Source organism: Myotis nattereri (assembly GCF_964212035.1).
Source record: "Myotis nattereri genome assembly, chromosome: 8".
Classification (NCBI taxonomy): Eukaryota; Metazoa; Chordata; class Mammalia; order Chiroptera; family Vespertilionidae; genus Myotis; species Myotis nattereri.
This window is the reverse complement of record NC_138083.1, coordinates 26,746,086-26,766,334: the sequence shown is the minus strand read 5'-3', so window position 1 is coordinate 26,766,334 and position 20,249 is coordinate 26,746,086. Positions and strand designations below refer to the sequence as shown.

At 41.5% G+C, this 20,249-nt stretch overlaps 1 protein-coding gene across 2 annotated transcripts in view; it reads left to right on the top strand.

The window, feature by feature from the left end:
* PLCB1 (phospholipase C beta 1) overlaps window positions 1-20,249 on the top strand; it is a 624,828-nt gene that overhangs the window by 424,208 nt on the left and 180,371 nt on the right. For both annotated transcript variants that reach the window (XM_081097387.1, XM_081097386.1), the window contains exons 5-7: window positions 13,203-13,282; window positions 15,271-15,324; window positions 18,511-18,586. In XM_081097387.1, coding sequence (XP_080953513.1) covers window positions 13,203-13,282; window positions 15,271-15,324; window positions 18,511-18,586 — 210 coding nt within the window. The remainder of the gene's footprint in view (window positions 1-13,202; window positions 13,283-15,270; window positions 15,325-18,510; window positions 18,587-20,249) is intronic.

The following is a 20,249-nucleotide window of genomic DNA, read 5'->3' as shown; positions in this document are numbered from 1 at the left end:
AGAGAGGTTGGAGAAGGAGTGATGAGTCACCCAAGTAGTGATAAATGACCACTATAAAAAATTGGCTTTACTCCCACTGACATGCGTAACTATTGCATCATTTTGAGCAAGGGGTTGATTCGGTGTGATATTGTAGTAGGATTACCCTGGCTGCAACTTTAAAAGCCATAAAAGGAGGTGCAGAAACAGAAATACACAGATAAAAATGCTTGGGGTAGAGGTAGTGAGAAATGGTTGATTCTGGAGATATTTTGAATTTAAGCAAAAAAAAAAAAAATTGCTATAGGTGAGATATATGCCATGAGAGAAAGAGGCTGCTAAGGATGATCTCAGGGCTATTTGGAATTGCATTTTTTTTAGATGGAGGGCTACTTAGGGAGGGAAAATCAGAAATTTGGTTTGGATATAAAATTAAAAATAGTATTTGACCAACATAGCAGAATGCACACAGGTGTGACTTCTTATCTCTCTTGAGACGCTATGAAAAAGATGGTAAAGAAACATAAATACCCAATGATGAAGACAATGAGATGGGTCACTAGGAGATGATATATTTCAGTAAGTTTTCAGAAGAAGAAATGGTGCAAGGGGAATGACTGATGAAGTGAAGAAAACCACAGTCCAACCCAGGCATAGGGCTATAGCCAAGGAAATCACTGGCCTGCTCAGAAGCAACTGACAGAGGCTCCAGCAGATTGTGGAGTAAGTACTAAAGGTTAAGTCTATGTCAGTTAAAGGGATAAGCACAAAACTGTCAGACACTCTACTCCCTCTCCCTGCTCTGCATGTAGAGCAATTGATAACCAAACTTCTCAGGTCAAAAGGGTGAGGGTTTGCCATTTGCGGAATGGAACAAATTATTTGAAAAGAATTATGATAGCAAGCATTGGCGTTAAGGACCCAGAGTAAAGCTTTTCTCATTCTAGCAAAATACCACACCATAGCAGCTGGCACCCACATGCTTACCCTAAACAGAAGTCTGCAAACCAGTAAATTCCACTTACAGACTCAGAGCTCCCTGTCAGCCCTTCACTGTCCCAATCTAAAATGTGAACTAAAAACACTATCCACAGGCTATTGACAAAGACTACAGCATTGAATGATAAGGAGGCCAAGATAAGCAAACAGTGAAATGGTAATATAAGATAAAGAGATAATTCAAGGAGCAAATCATTTTTTTTTAAAAGAAGTATCTTCAGAGAGATTTTCGAATATATTATATCTAGGAGATAAGGACAGGATGCTATGAAAAAAAAGTAACAACAATAATTAAGTTTTCTCGGAAATAAAAAATAAGATAATAAAATGAAAATACAAATTCTTCAGAACTGTTGTAAGAGAGTATGAAGTGAATCTCCCAGAATGTGGAACCATACAACAACAACGAAGGCAGCAAACAACCAAAAAGTAATGGGCAAACAGTGGCAATAAGAGAGAAAAGGTAAGAGATACATGCATAGTCACTCTATAGAGTGCAGTAGCCAATGAAAAGGATAAACATGAGAGGAAAATATGAAGGACATAATAGAAGAAAATATGTGAAAGCTAAAAGGAGGTCTTAAAGTTGAAATAGCAAGTATAGAAGTGCAGTTGGTTCAGGCATTGTGAATAGGAAGCTTGAAGAGATGAGATAAACGAGGAAAGGTCTTATTTCTCCCCTTGCCCTCCCCCCCCCCCCGCAAAAAAAAAAAAAAAAAAAAGAAAACCAAGGTAGAAGGAGGGATAAATATATAGGAAATGCATTATCTAAATATAAGCCATACTAGAGGATGCAGGATTTTCAACTAGGGGAGCAGCCAAAAAAAGATAGATATTATTTGGTATTAGGATAGTTCCCTTTTGAAAGCAATGTGGTTCATGGTGTTGAAACGGTAGCAAGTACGATCATCATAGCTCTGCAGGGAATTGTATTTGCACTTTTGTAATCATGTGTATTTTTATTTTCTCGGTTTTAAAATTTTAAAGTCAATTTACATGCAAATATTTGAAGTCAACTGTAGATACTGGACAAGATAAAAACATTTCAACTTTGAAAGTTTAAGAAGTAAAATTAAGGTAACAAGAGTTGGAGGTAAAAGGATTGGTGGGTAAATGTCCTCCTCTCACAAATAGAGAAGCCACGGGAGACTATCTTTTATTGGTGGATGAAGAAATGGTCTAAGTGTGTTGCCTGAGGTTGTAGAAGTGACCAGGAAAAGAATAAGGGTGATACAATTCTATCAGGGGGAAGGACGGAGGGCGATAGGAGATGGGATAAAAGTTTTAAAGCCTCATCAGTCAGAGCTGGTTAGCAGTAGTTAAACGAAGAAAACAGTACAAATATATTCTTGAGAAATATGGAAGTACTCCCAGAAATTTAAGAATAGAAATGCTGAACATAGTTGTCAAGAAGCAAACTAGCCCCACCAATGTGGTTCAGTGGTTGAGCACTGACCTACGAACCAGGAGGTCACGGTTCAATTCCAGGTCAGGGCACATGCCTGGATTGCAGGCTCCATCCCCAATAGAGAGTGTGCAGGAGGCAGCCGATGAAATGATTCTCTTTCATCATTGATATTTTTGTCTCTCTCTCCCTCTCCCTTCTTCTCAGAAATCAATAAAAAAAACATTTAAAAAATGTTTTAAGAAGCAGAACTAGGGTAAGCTGCCATAAGCAATCATAGACTTTTGTTATAACTCCTTGGGACAATGTTTTAAAAACTATGTGTGTACTTCTTTGATAAATCATATATTTTTAGATGGCTACCATTTACCAAGAATTTATTGTGGCTGCCACTAGTCAAAGTATTTAACATGAATTACCTCCCTTAATTCTCACAACAGCTCTATGAACTAAATACTGTTATTAGCTTTAATTTATAAAACAAATGAATTTTGGACAGGTTATTAAAAAAAAAAAAGGAAAAGCTTGTCCAAGATGATTCTACCAGGCAGGGGTTACATTTGGCCTTCCATAAGAGAAAATTAAACCAAATAGTGGCTTAGACTAATCACGAAATGGAGGATTTTCTATTTGTTTGCATTTATTTCTTCATGCAGCAGGAAGCCTGAAGGTGGGTGGGTGGCATTGAGTCAGTGGCTCAAGGATAACAGGCTCAGACCCTGTGATTGGCATGGCCTTTTGCTCTCAGATCAGGATGCGTCTGCAGCTCCCCTTATTCCATCTGTGTTCCCAACAACAAGAAATGAGCACCCGCATCAGGAAACCACGTTTTCCCAGAGCCTTGCAGCAGACTCCTGCTAATATATAATTTACCAGGTGTCACACCCCAGCTACTTGGGAAGTTGAAAATGTATTTTTCACTTAGATATATCACTAGACTAAATAATGTCAGGTTTCTGTTAGGAGAGGAGAAATGAATATTAGCTAGTACTTAGCAGTGAGTCCCACATCTAGGGAGTGGCAGAGTGGGATTCTGACATCCAATAAAGTATGTTTTTAAACAAAGTAGCAAAAGCATCAATACAAGGGTCAGTCAGAAGCATTAAATTAACTGATACCAGTATTTTAATTTTAAAGTAGAAGACAAGCACGAATTGTGGCTTTTGTAAAAATATTTTTTTTATTGATTTCAGAGGGGAAATGAGAGGGAGAGAGATAGAAGCATCAATGATGAGAGATTGATCGGCTGCCTCCTATAAGCCCCATACTGAGGATTGAGCCCACAACCCTAGCATGTGAAACCATGACCTCTGGTTCATAGGTCGATGCTCAACCACTGAGCCATGCTGCCTGGGCACAAATTGTTTTTAAGAGTCCCTCTTCTGTAGCCTCCATAGGCAGCAAGCATTGCCAAATCGAGGTAATCAGAGCCAAAGCAAGGAATAGTTGTCATAGTCGAGGAAGGACTAACAGTATCGATATTCACTTACCAAGAGCCAAAGGGCCCCTTCATTTGAATGGGAAGAATATAGCTTGCAAAAAGGTTTAAAGTAATCGTAGGAGGCATTATTAAATGTAATTTAAAACAAAAGGATTTACAAATGAGAAAAAAATATATTTTAGCAAAATTCCATATGTTAAGTTATAAGTTACTGAAGAAGTACCTATATGTAGTTTACTAATTAATTTTCAAGGAATACAGTTTTAATTTTTCAGGCACATTTTTTTAAAATATATTTTATTGATTTTTTACACAGAGGAAGGGAGAGAGATAGAGAGTTAGAAACATCGATGATAGAGAAACATCGATCAGCTGCCTCCTGCACATTTCCCACTGGGGATGTGCCCGCAACCCAGGCACATGCCCTTGACCGGAATCGAACCCGGGACCTCTCAGTCCACAGGCTGACGCTCTATCCACCGAGCCAAACTGGTTTCGGCTTTCAGGCACATTTTATTTAATGAATAAGCAGCACCATTTAACTCCCAAGAAATTGTGATTGCTCCTTATTTGCCACTTTACATATATCTTACTAAAGAAATTAACTGGTTTTATTTCTTTTAAAATCTTTTTTTTCATCTGATCTCTTCAAATAGAATTCATTAAAAACAAACAAACAATGGTAATAATTATAATTGCAGAGCCTGCGTACATGCACTTATTTTCTATAGTACACAGCACTGTGGCAGATTCCGCCAAAGTAATAATTAGCATTGGCACTGCTAGTCTCAGAAGACATCATAGCAAGTGTTTTCACAAAAGTGACACGAGGCTTTTGGAAAGAACCATTTCAAGAATATAGCAGATTGACATGAAAGCCACAGAAATGAACCTTTGGGGTTTCATATGTGGGCACTGAATTTGCAATTTCTCGGATGTACAAATGAGCAGCTACTCAGCAAACTAGCTGTAGGGAGAGAAGGGTGTCTCCTCAGCTGATGCTCAAAATACACCTGAGACTCACAATGATGTAGCTGATAACCTCTCATCATGAAAACTTAGCCAAAGCAGAACATCTTTCTCTTTCACCATGAAAAAATGCTTTACTGTGCGATGAAGATGAATGCTGGGCAAGATGAATTCTGATGCTTGCCAGTAGGTGAGAGAAATGTGCTCAGCCGGGCACTGCAACTCGGAATGAGCCGCAGTGTTTTTCCTACTCCATTCCCAAATGGCTACCCATTTAGAGTAGACATCATGGAAGCAACACCATTACCAGAGACAGCAATAGAGATTTACAGATAAATAAAAAATAAATTAGACAATGATTCATTGCTAGGAGCAACATATGTCTCAGATATTAAAATAACTTGTTTTAAATTCTGATTTATTCCAGGAACCTGTTAAAAATTAATTAAGCACAATAAATTGAGGCTTCCTAATAAGGCACTTTGGAAATAACCTGCTTTTAGATGATCATTTGCCACTCTTTTTACTTCATTTGGGTAACAGTTGACTCATCATTATTTATATAAATAGTAGAAGCTCAATGCATGAAATTCGTGCATGGCAGGGGAGCCGTGTCCCTCAGCCCAGCCTGCACCCTCTCCAATCTGGGATCCCCCTCACAATCCAGGACTGCTGGCTCCCAACCACTCACCTGCCTGCCTGCCTGATTGCCCCTAACAGCTTCTGCCTGCCAGCCTGATCACCCCTAACCACACCCCTGCCAGCCTGATTGACTCCTAACTGCTCCCTTGCTGGCCCAATTGCCCCTAACTGCACTCCCCTGCCGGCCTGGTCACCCCTAACTTCCCTCCCTTGCCAGCCCGGTTGCCCCTAACTGCCATCCCCTACCAGCCTGGTCGCCCCCAACTGCCCTCCTCTACAGGCCTGGTCACCCCTAATGGCTCTCCCCTGCAGGCCTGGTTGCCAACTGCCCTTCCCTGCATGCCTGCCCCCCCCCTACTGCCCTCCCCTGCAGGCCTGGTTGTCCCCAACTGCCCTCCCCTGCAGGCCTGGTCACCCCTAACTGCCCTCCCCTGCCAACCAGATTGCCCCTAACTGCCCTCCCCTGCCAGCCTGGTCGCCCCTAACTGTTCTCCCCTTCAGGCCTGGTTGCCCCCAACTGCCCTCCCCTGCAGGCCTGGGTCCCCCCCCAGCTGCCTTCCCCTGCAGGCCATCTTGTGTTCACATGGCGGTGGCCATCTTTGACCACATGGGGGCAGCCATCTTGTGTGTTGGAGTGATGGTCAATTTGCATATTACCCTTTTATTAGATAGGATATGGTTCAATTATAACTATTTACACATGTATAGAGAGATAGAGGGAGACAGAGAGAGATTCAGTATTCCTTTTAGAACGTTTTGTTTCCTCAAAGACTCCTCTGAATGAATGCATGATTTTGAGAGCAGAGGTCACACTCTGTCTTTTCTCTGTAACTCCACATGCTTGCTATCGGTCACGCCATGGCCCAGACTCCTTGATGCCAAGATGCCATGGGTGCCTTTTACAATGCACAGCCTGGTGTGGCACTTTTATATCACTAGGACTGATACCACTGACCTGTGTTTGAGCTCAACCCTCAAACAAACAAACAAAAACCCTCCCCTTTTAAAGACAATGAGCACAATACCTAAAATAAAAAAAATGTCAAGAATGTAAACAGAGCCTAGTTAGTGTGGCTCAGGGGTTGAGCGTCGACTTATGAACCAGGAGGTTATGGTTCCATTCCTGGTCAGGGCACATGCCCTGGTTGTGGGCTCCATCCCCAGTAGGGGGCATGCAGAAGGCAGCTGATCAATGATTCACATCATTGATGTCTCTCTCTCTCTCTCCCTCCTCCCTCTCTTCCTCTCTAAAATCAATAAAAATATACATATTTTTTAAAAGAATGTGAACAGAAAATTTACAGAAGAAGTGGAACAGCCCCAACATATATAAAATGATGCTCAACCATGCTGGTAAACTAGAGATGCCAATTGAGACCTCTGCAAAAGTTTTCTGGAAGTCAGATAATAGCAAGTTTTGGAGAGCATGGGAAAATAAAAGCTCACTGCCAATAGTAAGAAAGCACAGTTCCCTGGCTGCTTTGGTGAGCAAGTAGCAGCATCTGTTACTAGGAAGATGCATGGATTCTAAGAATTCATCAGGATATTCATCCTAGAGAATCTCTTAGATGTGACCTAAGGCTACAGGAAGTATGTTTCTGCAAAGAAACATTTCTGAAGAAAAAGACAAGAAATGTTAATCAATAAAAATATAGATTAATAAATTATACATTGCTACAGTGGGATAGTGTAGTAATTAAAATTTATTAAATAGATCCACCTGCAGAAGCAAGGATGCAGTTTAAAGACATCATGTTGGTTGCAAGTATCCATTAGCCAAAGGATACTAGTACATACACATGGTATAATTTATGTAGTATTTTAAACATACACGTTCCCATACCAATGAGTAGCAAACTTTTTCTGTAAAAGGCCAGATAGTAAATATTTGGCATTTCTGGAGTCTCTGTTGCTGCTACTCAACTCTGCCATTGTAGCATGAAAGCAGCCATAGACAGCACATACATGAATGAGCATGTTGGTGTCCCAATAAAACTTTATTCATGAAAACAGGCAGCAGACTGGATTTAGCCCTTAGGTTGCTGAACTCTGATCTATATGCCGTTCTCCTCATAATTCTATATGAAAATAGATGGTATTGATATCTACCTTTCAAAAGAGAGCTTGCTTCTGGGGAGAGGGAAAAGAATGGAGTCAGAGAGAACCACAGCATAGAATTAATCTGCACCACAATATCTCTTGTACATATATATTTTTAAAAGTCTGAAAACAAATATGGCAAAACGTTGACATTTGTTAAACTTAGGTCTGTTTGTTACACTACTTTCCGTATTTTTATGCATACCAGATGTATGTAACGCTGAAAAAAGGGAAAGATAAAGTCAATATATTAAAATATTAAAGATAATGTGAACCAGCACAATGGGAAACGGAAAGATCTGTAAGAATGGTATTTCTTCCAGAAGACCCTGTCTTCATTTGTGTACCACTTACAGTCATAAGTTAGGACAAAGTTAAGAGTGTGAATTGCCAATGGAGAAAGGTCTGTTCTCAGAACTAGGAAGTGTTGAACTGCTGCATGATGAGTATTTGGATCTGGGGGAAGTGTGAAATGTGTTATAATTGAATCTGTCTTTACAAAACCTGCATTTAAATCTCTCTTTACAAGGCCCCCTCTGTCCATCTTATCATCTCCCCTGACATTTCTCCTCTACCATTTGTAAAACTGGGTGGTAATAGACTATATCTCAGAGGGTGGTTGTGAGGATTAAATGAGCTCATTATTTAAAAATGCTTAGTTCATTATTTTAAAAATGATTTAGCCTATAGTAAATGCTCAATCAGTGTTTTAGCATTTAGAAAACAATTAAGTGGATTTACTTATCTTTTTATCTTATTGAATTATATGTATCAGCCACCCTAAAATTCTCCAGGACAAAATGAATGAGAGCACAGTATCTAAGAGCATAAATTTTGGAAACCATGAAACAAGTGATCTAATCCCAAACCGTGACTTTTATTACCTCTGAGGACATACATTTTAGAAGTGCTATGAACCTGAACCCTCATCGGTAAAATGAGGCTAAGAACAGTACCTACCTCCTAGAGAATTGTTGTAAGAATTAATTACGATCTTGGATGCAAAGAACTTAGCTCAGTGCGGAGCAAATTCTCCAACAATACCTAGGAGGGTAATAGAGAATTGTGAAATAATTGTTAGTAGTATTAAGCAAACACATATTTCCTGTGCCAAGCATGACAGAATTTAAATAGCTTTAGAAATAAATGTACATTAACTTTGTGACATAGTAGGGAAACCTGATCTCTCTTAAGGTGAAGAGACTGACAGCTCATTGATGGCACCAGCACTGGGAGGGTGGAAGCGGGTGGGGGTGGGGGGCGGCGCAGGAATTGCAGAAATAATCTCACATGTAATATACAAACATGCCCGTTTCAACTCCAGGTGAAACTCCATGCAAGTTCATTTTTAGTTTTCTCTAGTTTGTGTCTCTGTTATCCGTTTTATGAGAAGAGATGGACCATAAGGCAGGAAATATCACTTAAGGCACTTCAAGGGTTTAAATAGCAGGGGCTGAACCAAGTTTGGTGTCAAATCATCAAAACTAAGTCTCTGCAGGTAGAAAACAAGTCCTCCCAATTAAATAAGAAGCTGCCAAACTAACCACTGGACTGATGGGGGCCCCGCCAGGGTCAGTTCTGTCTACACTTCAGGAAAGCACATCATCATTTCAAGATGAACAGAGACTCCTTTAAGCTGCTCTGGCTGCATCTCCTTAGCCACGTTGTGCTTAATGCAGCCCTGAGGGCTTTGGGTTATTCTAAAACTAATAACCAAAGTAATTTCTTTATTTGCCTGCAAAATGAGTAGACAAAGCTTAGAACAATGCTTCCTAGACCAGGTCCTGGGACACATTGTTATTCAAAATGTTGTCCCTGGCCCAGCAGTTTGCTCAAACTTTAATACACATAAAAATATAAGGATTTGCCCTAGCTGGTTTGGCTCAGTGGATAGAGCCTTGGCCTGTGGACTGAAAGGTCCCAGGTTCGATTCTGGTCAAGGGCATGTACCTTGGTTGCGGGCACATCCCCAGTACAGGGTGTGCAGGAGGCAGCTGATCGATGTTTTTCTCTCATCAATGTTTCTAACTCTCTATCTCTCCCTTCCTCTCTGTAAAAAAAAACAATAAAATATATTTAAAAAAATACATATATATATATGGATTTCATGGCAAAAAAAAAAAGCCAATCTGAGTCAGAAGGTCTGGTGTGGAGCCTAAAGTCCTACATTTCTAACAGTCAGTCAATGCTGCAAGTTGACTCTAGAATTTTGCTACTCCGTGATATGCTATAGCATAGACCTCACTTGGAAGCTTGTAGGAAATCCTCTGCACCCTCCCCAGATGTCCTGAATCAGCATTTATATTTCAACAAGACCCCAGTGATTTGTTTGCACATGAAAGTTTGGAAAGCACTGCTCTGGAACATATGCATGTAAACCAATTTTCCCAAGGTTTTGGCTACTGATGGCACTCAAAAGTCTAGAAATAAGCAGTGCTCTGCCCATATCCCCTCTGATTCCTTTGCCATTCTCACATACAACACCTCGGTGAACTTTCACTCCCAGCAACTAGCACCCATGTCTCTTTGTTGGCAGTTCCCTCTGGATGCTGGAACCCCTTTTTTGCCTGCTCTCAAGGAAATCAGGAAATACCTGGGGATTTCCATCCCCTCCAGCAGCCTTAACCAAGAATAACAGGCACAGGTTTCACCATACTCCAGGTCCCTAGCCCCTGATGAGAAAACTCACCTTTAAGCTATGGTCTACCCAGGAAAGAATTAGGCCAAACTTACCATCTGCCTGAATTTGCTTGGTATCTCACCCTTCTGCCTTCTTCCCATCCCGGCCCTGCTCATGTTCCCATAATGTTGCAGGGAACACTTTGTAACAAACCCATTCCTCATAAATCCTTGTCTCAGGGTCTGCTACTCGGGAATCCAAAGTAGGATACATACCATTTAGCCCAGTGACTATCACCAAACCAAGAGTTGGATTATTTCTAAAGTTCTCTTGGTCACTGCTTCCCCCGCCCCTCCCCCGCTGCCCTGAATCTTTGACTCAGCCTAGATGAGATCTCTTGTGTATCTCAAAAGATTGCAGGAGGCCAATGGATTGCAGGGATTCCACACTTGGAAATTTAGATGGTCACCTTCTGAGAATGCGATGAAATAAATTATGCTTTACTGTCGTAATGAGCTAATGGTGGCTGTGCAGTGAAGGTGGTGATGAAGCTCTCCCACAGCTGGCTTCATAAAGGATCCATAAAAAGAGCAAAGGATCCAGGAGACCTGCACTGGCTCATGTGGCAGCCACAGCCACCAGCCACCTGTGTGGCTATTGAGCACTTGAAAGCTTGCCAATGCAATTGAGGTGAGCGATAAGTGCAAAATGCACAGCTCATTTCAAAGACTGAGCACATTAAACAATGTAAAGTATATCAGCAATTTTATGTTGATCACATGATTAATAATATTTTTTAAAATATTGGGTTAAATAAAATGTATTATTAAAATTAGTCTCCCTGGTTTTGTTGGGGTTTTTAGTTTTGCTTTTTTTTTTTTTTCTTTTTTAAATGTGGCTACTAGAAAGTTAAATGTTGTTCACATTATGGGGTGAAGCAAAAGTGGGTTTACAGTTATTCCGATGGGAAATACAATAATAAATAAATAATAATACAAGAATAAACTCTGTGTTTAGTGTACTCACAAGTGTAAACCTTCTTTTGTCCCACCCTTAGTTTTCAACCAGAAGATCAGAACCAGTTAAATTTCCCCCACTCTTTATAATGCCTTCACTGTACGTATTTCTGGTGTGGGACTGGCCCCACTGAGCATACAAAGTAGTCCATTGCCATCAATTATAAATATTTTTACTAATGTATAAAGTTGCCAGGGAGCTGGAAATACCTAAAATTTGTTCCTTAGCCCAGAAAATATTAAACCGGAACCATATTTTAAAAATCAGTGCCAGTCGTTATTACTCTTAGTTTCAGATTTGCTTTGAAGAAGCTTTATTTTAAAGCTTTTAAAAAGTTATTTTTATTGTTTTCTGTGAATACATCAAGCTTGGTGGTCAGTTATTTGGCTTCACTCACAGTTGTTCTCTTCTGTTTTTCCCAAGTCCTCCACCTACAGTATGAAGTTCAAAGTGACTGTGCTTCTCACATGGGCTATTAAACTTCCTAAATAAGTTCCCCCTGTTTGGTTTCTCAGCCTCAAATCCATCTTTGACAAGGCTGCCAGATAATCTCCCCAACACACGTAGTCCCCTCACTTCACACCCTAAAACACACACACACACACACACACACACACACACACACACCAAAAAAAGCCTTTGGTGATATTACATTCTTTTGCTAAATTATCTTCAGATACCTGAGTAGACATTAAATGTTGTTTGTACTCTGGCCTCAATTTTACTTTTTTGTTGTTGCAACTCCCCCTTTCTTTTCAAATTTATATTAGACTATTCCCCATTCCCTCTAAATACTGCCCTGTTTGCTTGCCTCTGTTCTCCCCACCCCCTAATTGTCTCTGTTTACAATGCCCTGTTCCTATTCCACCACTCTCCGCCCCCATTCCTGAAGTCCCCCTCAAATGTTACTTTATTACATGACTAGAGGCCCGGTGCATGACATTCGTGCAGTGGCTGGGGAGGGTCCCTCAGCCCAGCCTGCATCCTCTAACAGTCCAGGATCCCTCAGGGGATGTCCGACTGCTAAGGAGGTGGGAAAGGCTCTGCCACTGCTGCTGTACTCACCAGCTGTGAGCCTGGCTTCTGGCTGAGCGGCGTTCCTGCTGTGGGAGCACACTGACTACCAGCTCCTGGGTTGAATGTCTGCCCCCTGGTGGTCAGTGTGTGTCATACCAACTAGTCATTCTTCTGTTCGGTCGATTTACATATTAGCCTTTTATTATATAGGATGACATATTATCAGTTTCTTAAGTCAGGAGACAAAAAAAAAAAAGACCAAGAAACAACAGTAGAAATAAAAAACTTAGGTACAAAAACCATTGAACTAAAAAACATGATTTCATTGAAGAGAAAGCCACGCCAACAATAACATTGGGTAATTAAGCTACTTAGATCTTATGTCACCTCTTAGAGACTTTTCTTTTTTGGACTGGAATGTTAATTGTGTGTTCAAAATTATCATCCAGAATAGAACTTCAACTTTATTTGCAAGTTTGCTCTAAACCAAGTGAGATCACCAGTGAATGATGTGAGGTAGGGATTAAGATTAGGAAGAAGTGAAGAACTGACAAAGTTGGGGGCAGTAGAGTACTGGATACTGTGTGACATTGCAACTGAACTTGTTTAAAGAACTTCTAGAACCGTAATTAGCATTTAAATATCCCTGGGAAGCTGCTTTGGCTTGAATTGTAAAGTGGGAAGACTACATTTATAGGTGTTGAAAATATATTTGTCTATATTTTAAACTTTTCTATAACTCTTTATCTGTTGATAATGAAAGGAAACTAGGAAAAAGTATTATTATTAAATGGCAACATACCAGATTCCTATTAGTAGAGTTTTTAAAAGCAGTAAAAATTTTGTTTACATGTAAAGAACATTTTTTTCGGTTTTGAATTAAAAAAAGAAAAAGAAAAAAGCCCCTTAGGCATACAAATTGAATGAATTTTTCTTCCTAGTAGCCTAGTTAAACATGTGTCTAATGACTGTACAGTATTTAAGCTAATACAAGTGTGATTTACATTTTCCAGGAATGGACAAATGAGGTTTTCAATTTGGCAACAAACCTGCTGGCCCAAAACATGTCCAGGGACGCATTTCTGGAAAAAGCGTAAGTAACTCTAATTTTGTTGCCAAGGGTGTTGTTTCTTCTGAGTCAGTTTCCTTTCTCCTTTGCGAGTCTTTTGTTATGCTGCACTGGCTCCTCACATTGATAAACATAAATTTCCCTTTGGGATTTGTTAGAGAACTGATTCCTCCTCCGTTTGAAATTGGAAGACTTCCAAGAAAGATCGCCCTTTTCTTTGAACTGCATATCCCTGAGCACCCCTGAATGTCAATGCCTTTGACACACAATAAGGAGACATTTCCAAAACCTGGCATCTGTGCTCAGAACCAAATATTATTAATTTCAGATCATCATCTGCTTCTGCATCTGCCTGTGTCATATCAATTATTAATCTGAGGAAGAGAATGAACAACATATGGTACTCATTTCTCCAGATTATTAGCTCTGATAGATGCCACAATAACTTCTCTCACAACTTAAATCAATAGGCTGATGCCCTGATCCCTGCCCTTGCAAACAATCACAGCAAGTGTTAGTAAGAAAAGAGAAAGAGAAGGGAAAGAGTAGAATTAAAAGGAGAAGGAAAGAAAAGCAAATCAGGATTATCCAGTCATTCTTGTATTACAGTATTATTTGACAGGGGAAAACAATGATTTCTAGCAGACAAGCAGCAATGAATTGGTGTGTTCACTTCATAAGCTGTGGATGTTCAAGAGATTGGGAGCCTTGAACATCAAAACCACAAGTGGAAATATTTCCATGTGGCCCTCTATTTTATTTAACAACTTTCTTGCTTCCCTCTTCTTCTGTAAGGCATACCCATCATTTCAGACCTAAGCTTCAGACCACATTTCTCTCCGACTTTTCTATGAATTTCTTTTAGTTTGAGTCAGTAGCCACAGGTCTTCACTTAAATCAGTGGTTCTCAACCTTCCTAATGCCGTGACCCTTTAATACAGTTCTTCATGTTGTGGTGACCCCCAATTTCATTGTTACAAATTGAACATAATTAAAGCATAGTGATTAATCACAGCAACAATATGTAATTATATATGTGTTTTCCAATGGTCTTAGGCGACCCCTGTGCTAGGGTCATTCAACCCCCAAAGGGGTCACGGCCCACAGGTTGAGAACCGCTGACTTAAATGCTTTCTCATTATCTCATCATCTCATCTCCTTAGTTGTCACCTTGAGTTTGACCCTTCATACACCTCCTCCTCTACCCCTTTCTTTTTATCTTTTCTTTTTACCATCTAATGGACATTTATTTAATAGACATTTTTTGAACATCTTTTGTGCCAGGCAACGTTAGTGGGCCATGACACAGAGATAAATGTTTTACCTGAAACCCAGCATGTTATAGCTAGTAAAAACATATATTTAGCTAATCATTTATTACCTATTGCGAATGTCTGTTCCGGATAGATATCTCCCTATGAATAGCTGCTATGGACATTAGACCATGTCTTTTGATGAACATGTTATGAGCATTTCTGTTGCATGTACTATTCAACATGAGACTGCTGGATCATACCATGTGCAGTTTCTTCAAGTAGTGGTCCCAAATTCTGTTGCTTCATCTCTGTAGTCCCATGTCCAGAAGCAGTTGAAAAGATAAATACAGGTGCTATATTCACACAATGGAATACTATACACCAATGAGAATGAATGCTTTCCAACTATAAGCAAAAGCATGGATGGATCTTAAAAACAGCATTGAGTGAAAGAAGCCAGACATAAAATAATGTGATTCCATTCACATACAGTACAAAAACAGGCAAAAATTGTCTATATTGGTTAAAGTCAGGATTACGGTTCCCTTTTGGGGAATAGACTCTGGAAGGGGGTGTGAGAGGGGCTGCTGGGATGCTACAGTGTGATCATATTCTATTTCTTGATCTGGGTACCAACTGCAGAGGCGTGGACAGCTTGTGAAATTTCAGTGAACTGTGCATATGCATGAGCCCTTTTCCAATGTAAATTATTTGCTTTTTAAAAATTAAACACTTGTTGTTCTGCTTCCCCAACAGCTATACTAAACTTAAGCTGCAAGTCACTCCAGAAGGGCGCATTCCTCTCAAAAAGTAAGCTGTGTGAGCATTTCTCATTCTTCGTTTTGTTTTTCCCAAAGATCTGAGTCCATGCCATGACTCTGTTTTGTTTCTCCTCTGGCCCAAGTGGGAGCATGGAAATGCATGGTCACCCCATCCTCCCTCACACGCCTGTTCACATCAGTGCAGCTGTTTTCCTCAGAGGGTCCCAGGGTTTCGTCCCCTTTCTGTGGCCTCATTTTTAAGAAACACCAAAGCAAGAAAAGGTGGAGGGGGCGGGGGGAATCTTGCTGATATTCCAAAAGATTATCTGAGATGAAGAATTAAGAACTATTCTAGGATGGTGATTGGGTGACCATGGTGTCTTTTTATACCACAATGACACTAACCTGAAAGCAGGGGTTTCAAACTCAAATGTCAACAGAAGCCAGTTGGGAAAAGAAAAGATGAAGCAGTCCAGCATCAGGAAGAAAAACTGAAGAGTGAAATCCCCCATCTAAACGGGACAATGACAACTCAACCCCATCATATTCCTGTGGGACTAGTGGGCCTCAGGTACTAGATTTTCTAATGTTGCAATAGCAGCATTAAATCCAAATTATTATCTATATATGTATATATAAAAGCCTAAGTGACCATTCAATTCTCCGACCACTAGCTATGACTCACAATGACCACCAGGGGGCAGGCGCTCCTATCAGTAGCTATGATACGCACTGACCACCAGGGGGCAGACACTCAACACAGGAGCTGCCCAGCTGCGGTGATGCACCCGGAACAAAAGAGGAGGGAGCCCAATTCCAGGGTGCATCACCCAAGAACTGCCCTCTCACAATCCAGGACCCCTCGGGGAATGTCAGAGAGCCAGTTTTGGCCCAATCCCTGCAGGCTACGCCAAGGGACTCCCACCAGTATTAAATATAGCAGTACTTAAGTTATATTTTAAAAGCCAAATTACTGACAAAAAAAAGCACATCTTTAGACCATATTTAGCCAAATGTCTTTAACCATTGGCTTACTAGGTACTAGTGGGTTTCTGTTAATGTAAAAGTTAAATCATTAATTATTTTTAATAACTAGAGGCCCAGTGCATGGATTCGTGCACTGGTGGGGTCCCTCAGCCTGGCCTGCGGGGATCTGGCAGAAACTGGCTCTCTGGCATCCCCCGAGGTGTCCTGGATTGTGAGAGGATGGTTCTTGGGTGATGCACCCTGGAATTGGGCTCCCTCCTCTTTGGTTCTGGGTATGTCACCCAAGAACCACAGCTGCCAAGACATCACAGCTCGGCAGCTCCTGCATTGAGCCCCTACCCCCTGGTGGTCAGTGTGTGTCATAACTACTGGTCGGAGTGTCTGCCCCCTGGTGATCATTGCGCGTCATAGCAACCAGCCAGTTGGTGGGTCACTTAGGCTTTTATATATATAGACTAGAGGCCTGATGCAAGAAATTTGTGCAAAGGGCTCAGCCCCCACTGCCACCATGGCAGCCAGGGGCCTCTGCCTCTGCCCACTGCTGCGGCTTTGTCCAGAAGGTCATCTGGAAGGACATCCAGTCTAATTAGCATATTACACTTTTATTATTATAGACTAGAGGCCCGGTGCACAAAAATTTGTGCACTCGAGGGGGGAGGAAGGGTCCCTCAGCCCGGCCTGTGCCCTCTTGCAGTCTGGGACCCCTCGGGAGATAATGACCTGCTGGCTTAGTCCTGCTCCCAGGTGGCAGAGGGCAGGCCCAATCTCTAGGTGCAGCTCCCAGTCAGGCTCAGAGCAGGGCCAATTGGGGAGTTGGGGCGTCGCCCCCTGTCATGCACAGAGCAGGGTGGATTGGAAGGTTGTGATGCCACCCTCAGTCACGCTCAGGGTAGGGCCGATTGGGGGGTTGGGGCAACGCCACTGTCACACTCAGGGCAGGGCCGATGGGGAGGTTATGGCTTTACCCCATCACACACAGAGCAGGGCCCGTGGGATGGGGGGCAGGGGGGGTTAGGGCACTGCACCCTGTCACACACAGAGCAGGGCCAATCAGGTAGTTGGGGCGCCTTCCCCTGTCACGAACAGAGCAGGGCGGATAGGGAGGTTGTGGCCGCGCCCCCTGTCACACACAGAGCCGCAGGGTGATCAGGGGGTTTGGGCGCTGCCCCCTGTCATGCTGATCCCTGTGCCGGGAGTCCTCACGGCTCCGCTGATCCCGGTGCTGGGAGGCATATTACCCTTTTACTATATGGGACAGAGGCCTGGTGCATGGGTGGGGGCTGGCTGGTTTGCCCTGAAGGGTGTCCTGGATCAGGGTGGGGGTCCCCACTGGGGTGCCTGGCCAGCCTGGATGAGGGGATGATGGCTGTTTGCAGCTGGTCACACACCCTTCAGGGTGCGGGTCCCCACTGGGGTGCCTGGCCAGTCTGGGTGAGGGGCTGAGGGCTGTTTTCAGGCTGGTGGGTGACTGAAGCTCCCAACCGCTCCATTTTTTCTTTTTCTTTTTTTAATTCTGGGCCAGCTTTAGCTCTGGCTCCAGCTCTGAGGCCTCTGCTGCTGAAAGCATGTATCTGGTTTGTTTGGGTTCTATAATCAAGACACTGCATCAACTCCAGCTCTGAGATTCTGGCTGGCTGAAAGCAGGTTTCTGGGGTTTTGTTTAGCTTCTATATGTGTTACAATGTTTCAAACTGCAAGCTCAGAGGCCAGCAAGGCAGGCGGGGAACGTTGGAGTCCTCCGTCACTGAAGCAAGCAAGCCTCATGTTAGTTTCAAGCTGCCTGGCTGCCTGCCGCCATCTTGGCTGGCAGTTAATTTGCATATTGCCCTGATTAGCCAATGGGAAGGGTAGCGGTCGTACGCTAATTACCATGTTTCTCTTTTATCAGATAGGATATTAACAATGTACACCTTTAGAGAAAGGGGTAGCAGCAAGGGGACAAAATTAGCAAGGATATTTATTTTAGTGCTTAATATTAGAGACTATTTAGTGCAATGCCTTTTAATTGAGTGATCACCATTGTCTCAAAATATTGATTTTATGTTAGGCACTTTGATTATAAAAAGCACACGCATCAATCTTTCAGAACACATGTGCATATGCATGGTATGATGGGAAGTTTTTAATGCTTTAAAGCTGAATGCCAAAGAGGTTGATTTAGTGGGATGTTTTCGTTTGGCATCACCTACAAGTGCTGGGATCCATCTGCCTTTCAAACACCTCTCACTTGTTGTGCTTTCACTTGCAGCATATACCGCTTGTTTTCAGCAGACCGGAAACGAGTTGAAACTGCTTTAGAGGCTTGTAGTCTTCCATCATCAAGGGTGAGCATGTTGCCTATCTAAAATTAGCACTACTAAATAGCTTTGAGCAATCATAATGAAGTGTAGGTTGCCCCAAATGCTACCCAAACATCAAACCATAGGAGCTTTGGCTGTGTTGCTCAGTGGTTAGAGAGCTGGCCCACCCACCAACGGGTCACGGGTTTGATTTCCAGTCAATGGCTCATACCTGGGTTGCAGATTCGATTTGATTTCCAGCCTGGTCAGGGCAGGTGTAAGAGGCAACCAATCCACATCAATGTTTCTCTCTCTCTTTCCTTCATTCCACCTCTCCTTCCCTTCCGTTCTCTCTAAAAATCAATAGAAAAATTATTTTCCAGTGAGAACAAACAAAAAAAACCATAGGACTTATTTGTTAATATTTACAATATGTGAGGTCACTGTAACTATATTTTCTTTCACTCCCCTTATTCCAACATTTTAATCTAGAAAGACCTTTGTTCTTTATCAATAAAAATTAAAAACTGATATAAAATGTATTGGCCAAAAATATTAACATTATTAAGAATTTAAACTTCTTGATATTTGGTGTCCCTTGAGATATTAGCTAATCATTATAGATTATGATTAGGAAGATATTTGAAATATGAATGTAATCTTAACTCACTCTTAAATTTTCTAGTTTTAAGAGTTATAAGTTACTAAGCAATTAATATAGCAGTACATGTTTATAAAGAAATATATTTACATACTCCTGCAGGGCTGTGCTCAGAGTTTTTGCTGAGAGGGAAGCAGATCAGCGCAGTTTGGAGACTGCTACTTTGCTCAGATGGTGGAAAGGTAGATGAGAAGACAAGGATGTAGTATGCTCTTCTTCATGCCAAACATATTCAAGGCACTCAATATGTGTTAATCCCTGAAACTTAATGAATTTGCCTTCATTTCAATACATTTCTACATGCCTGGCTCTAAAATGATTTTTTTTTACCATTGTTTCTGAGAGAAATGGGTCTATTGCAGAACGCCTTTTTCTCTGCTCTATGCAGAACTCTCCTTTCTGTTGCAAAGTATTTTTATCCTGGTATCTAAGCAACAAGTAAGCACTTTCCCAAGGACACTCCTTATGCTGTAGGGAGAACCTTTGAGGCTCTAAAACCCACTGGCAATGCTCAAGTTGCAGAGAACAAAGTTGAGGAGCCATTCTTAAGCGTATAATTACATGTGAAAAAGTATGGGTGCCATTATTAGGTTCACCAGTCAGTTCTTGTTGGGAATACTTTTCAGAAAAAAATTAAGTGTAATAACGACTTTGGTAGGTAGAAGAAAACAAGGAAAAACAAGAGTGCCATTCCACCACCAGTTTCCTGCTACAGGTGGAAACAGATGCTGATACTCCAACACTAGGGCAGAGCAGTGGGGAAGCTCCCAAACATTTTAACCTTCACTTTAATAAGCAAAATGAAATGATCAAACTTGCTTATTATTGCTCTCCCAGTGGATGCTTTGGAGTAAGAAAGAAATAACTAAGGTTGATAATTAAATAAATATTTCTTGAATTCTTTCTGGGTGCCCTCAAGCACTGAGAATATGATAGTGAACACAATGAAGTCCCAGGGTTCCAGAATCAGAGTCTGGGGATGCTGGTCAAGCACCTCAACTGACATGTGTAATTTGTGGGGAATTCTAGGAACAAAAGGAGTGGAGG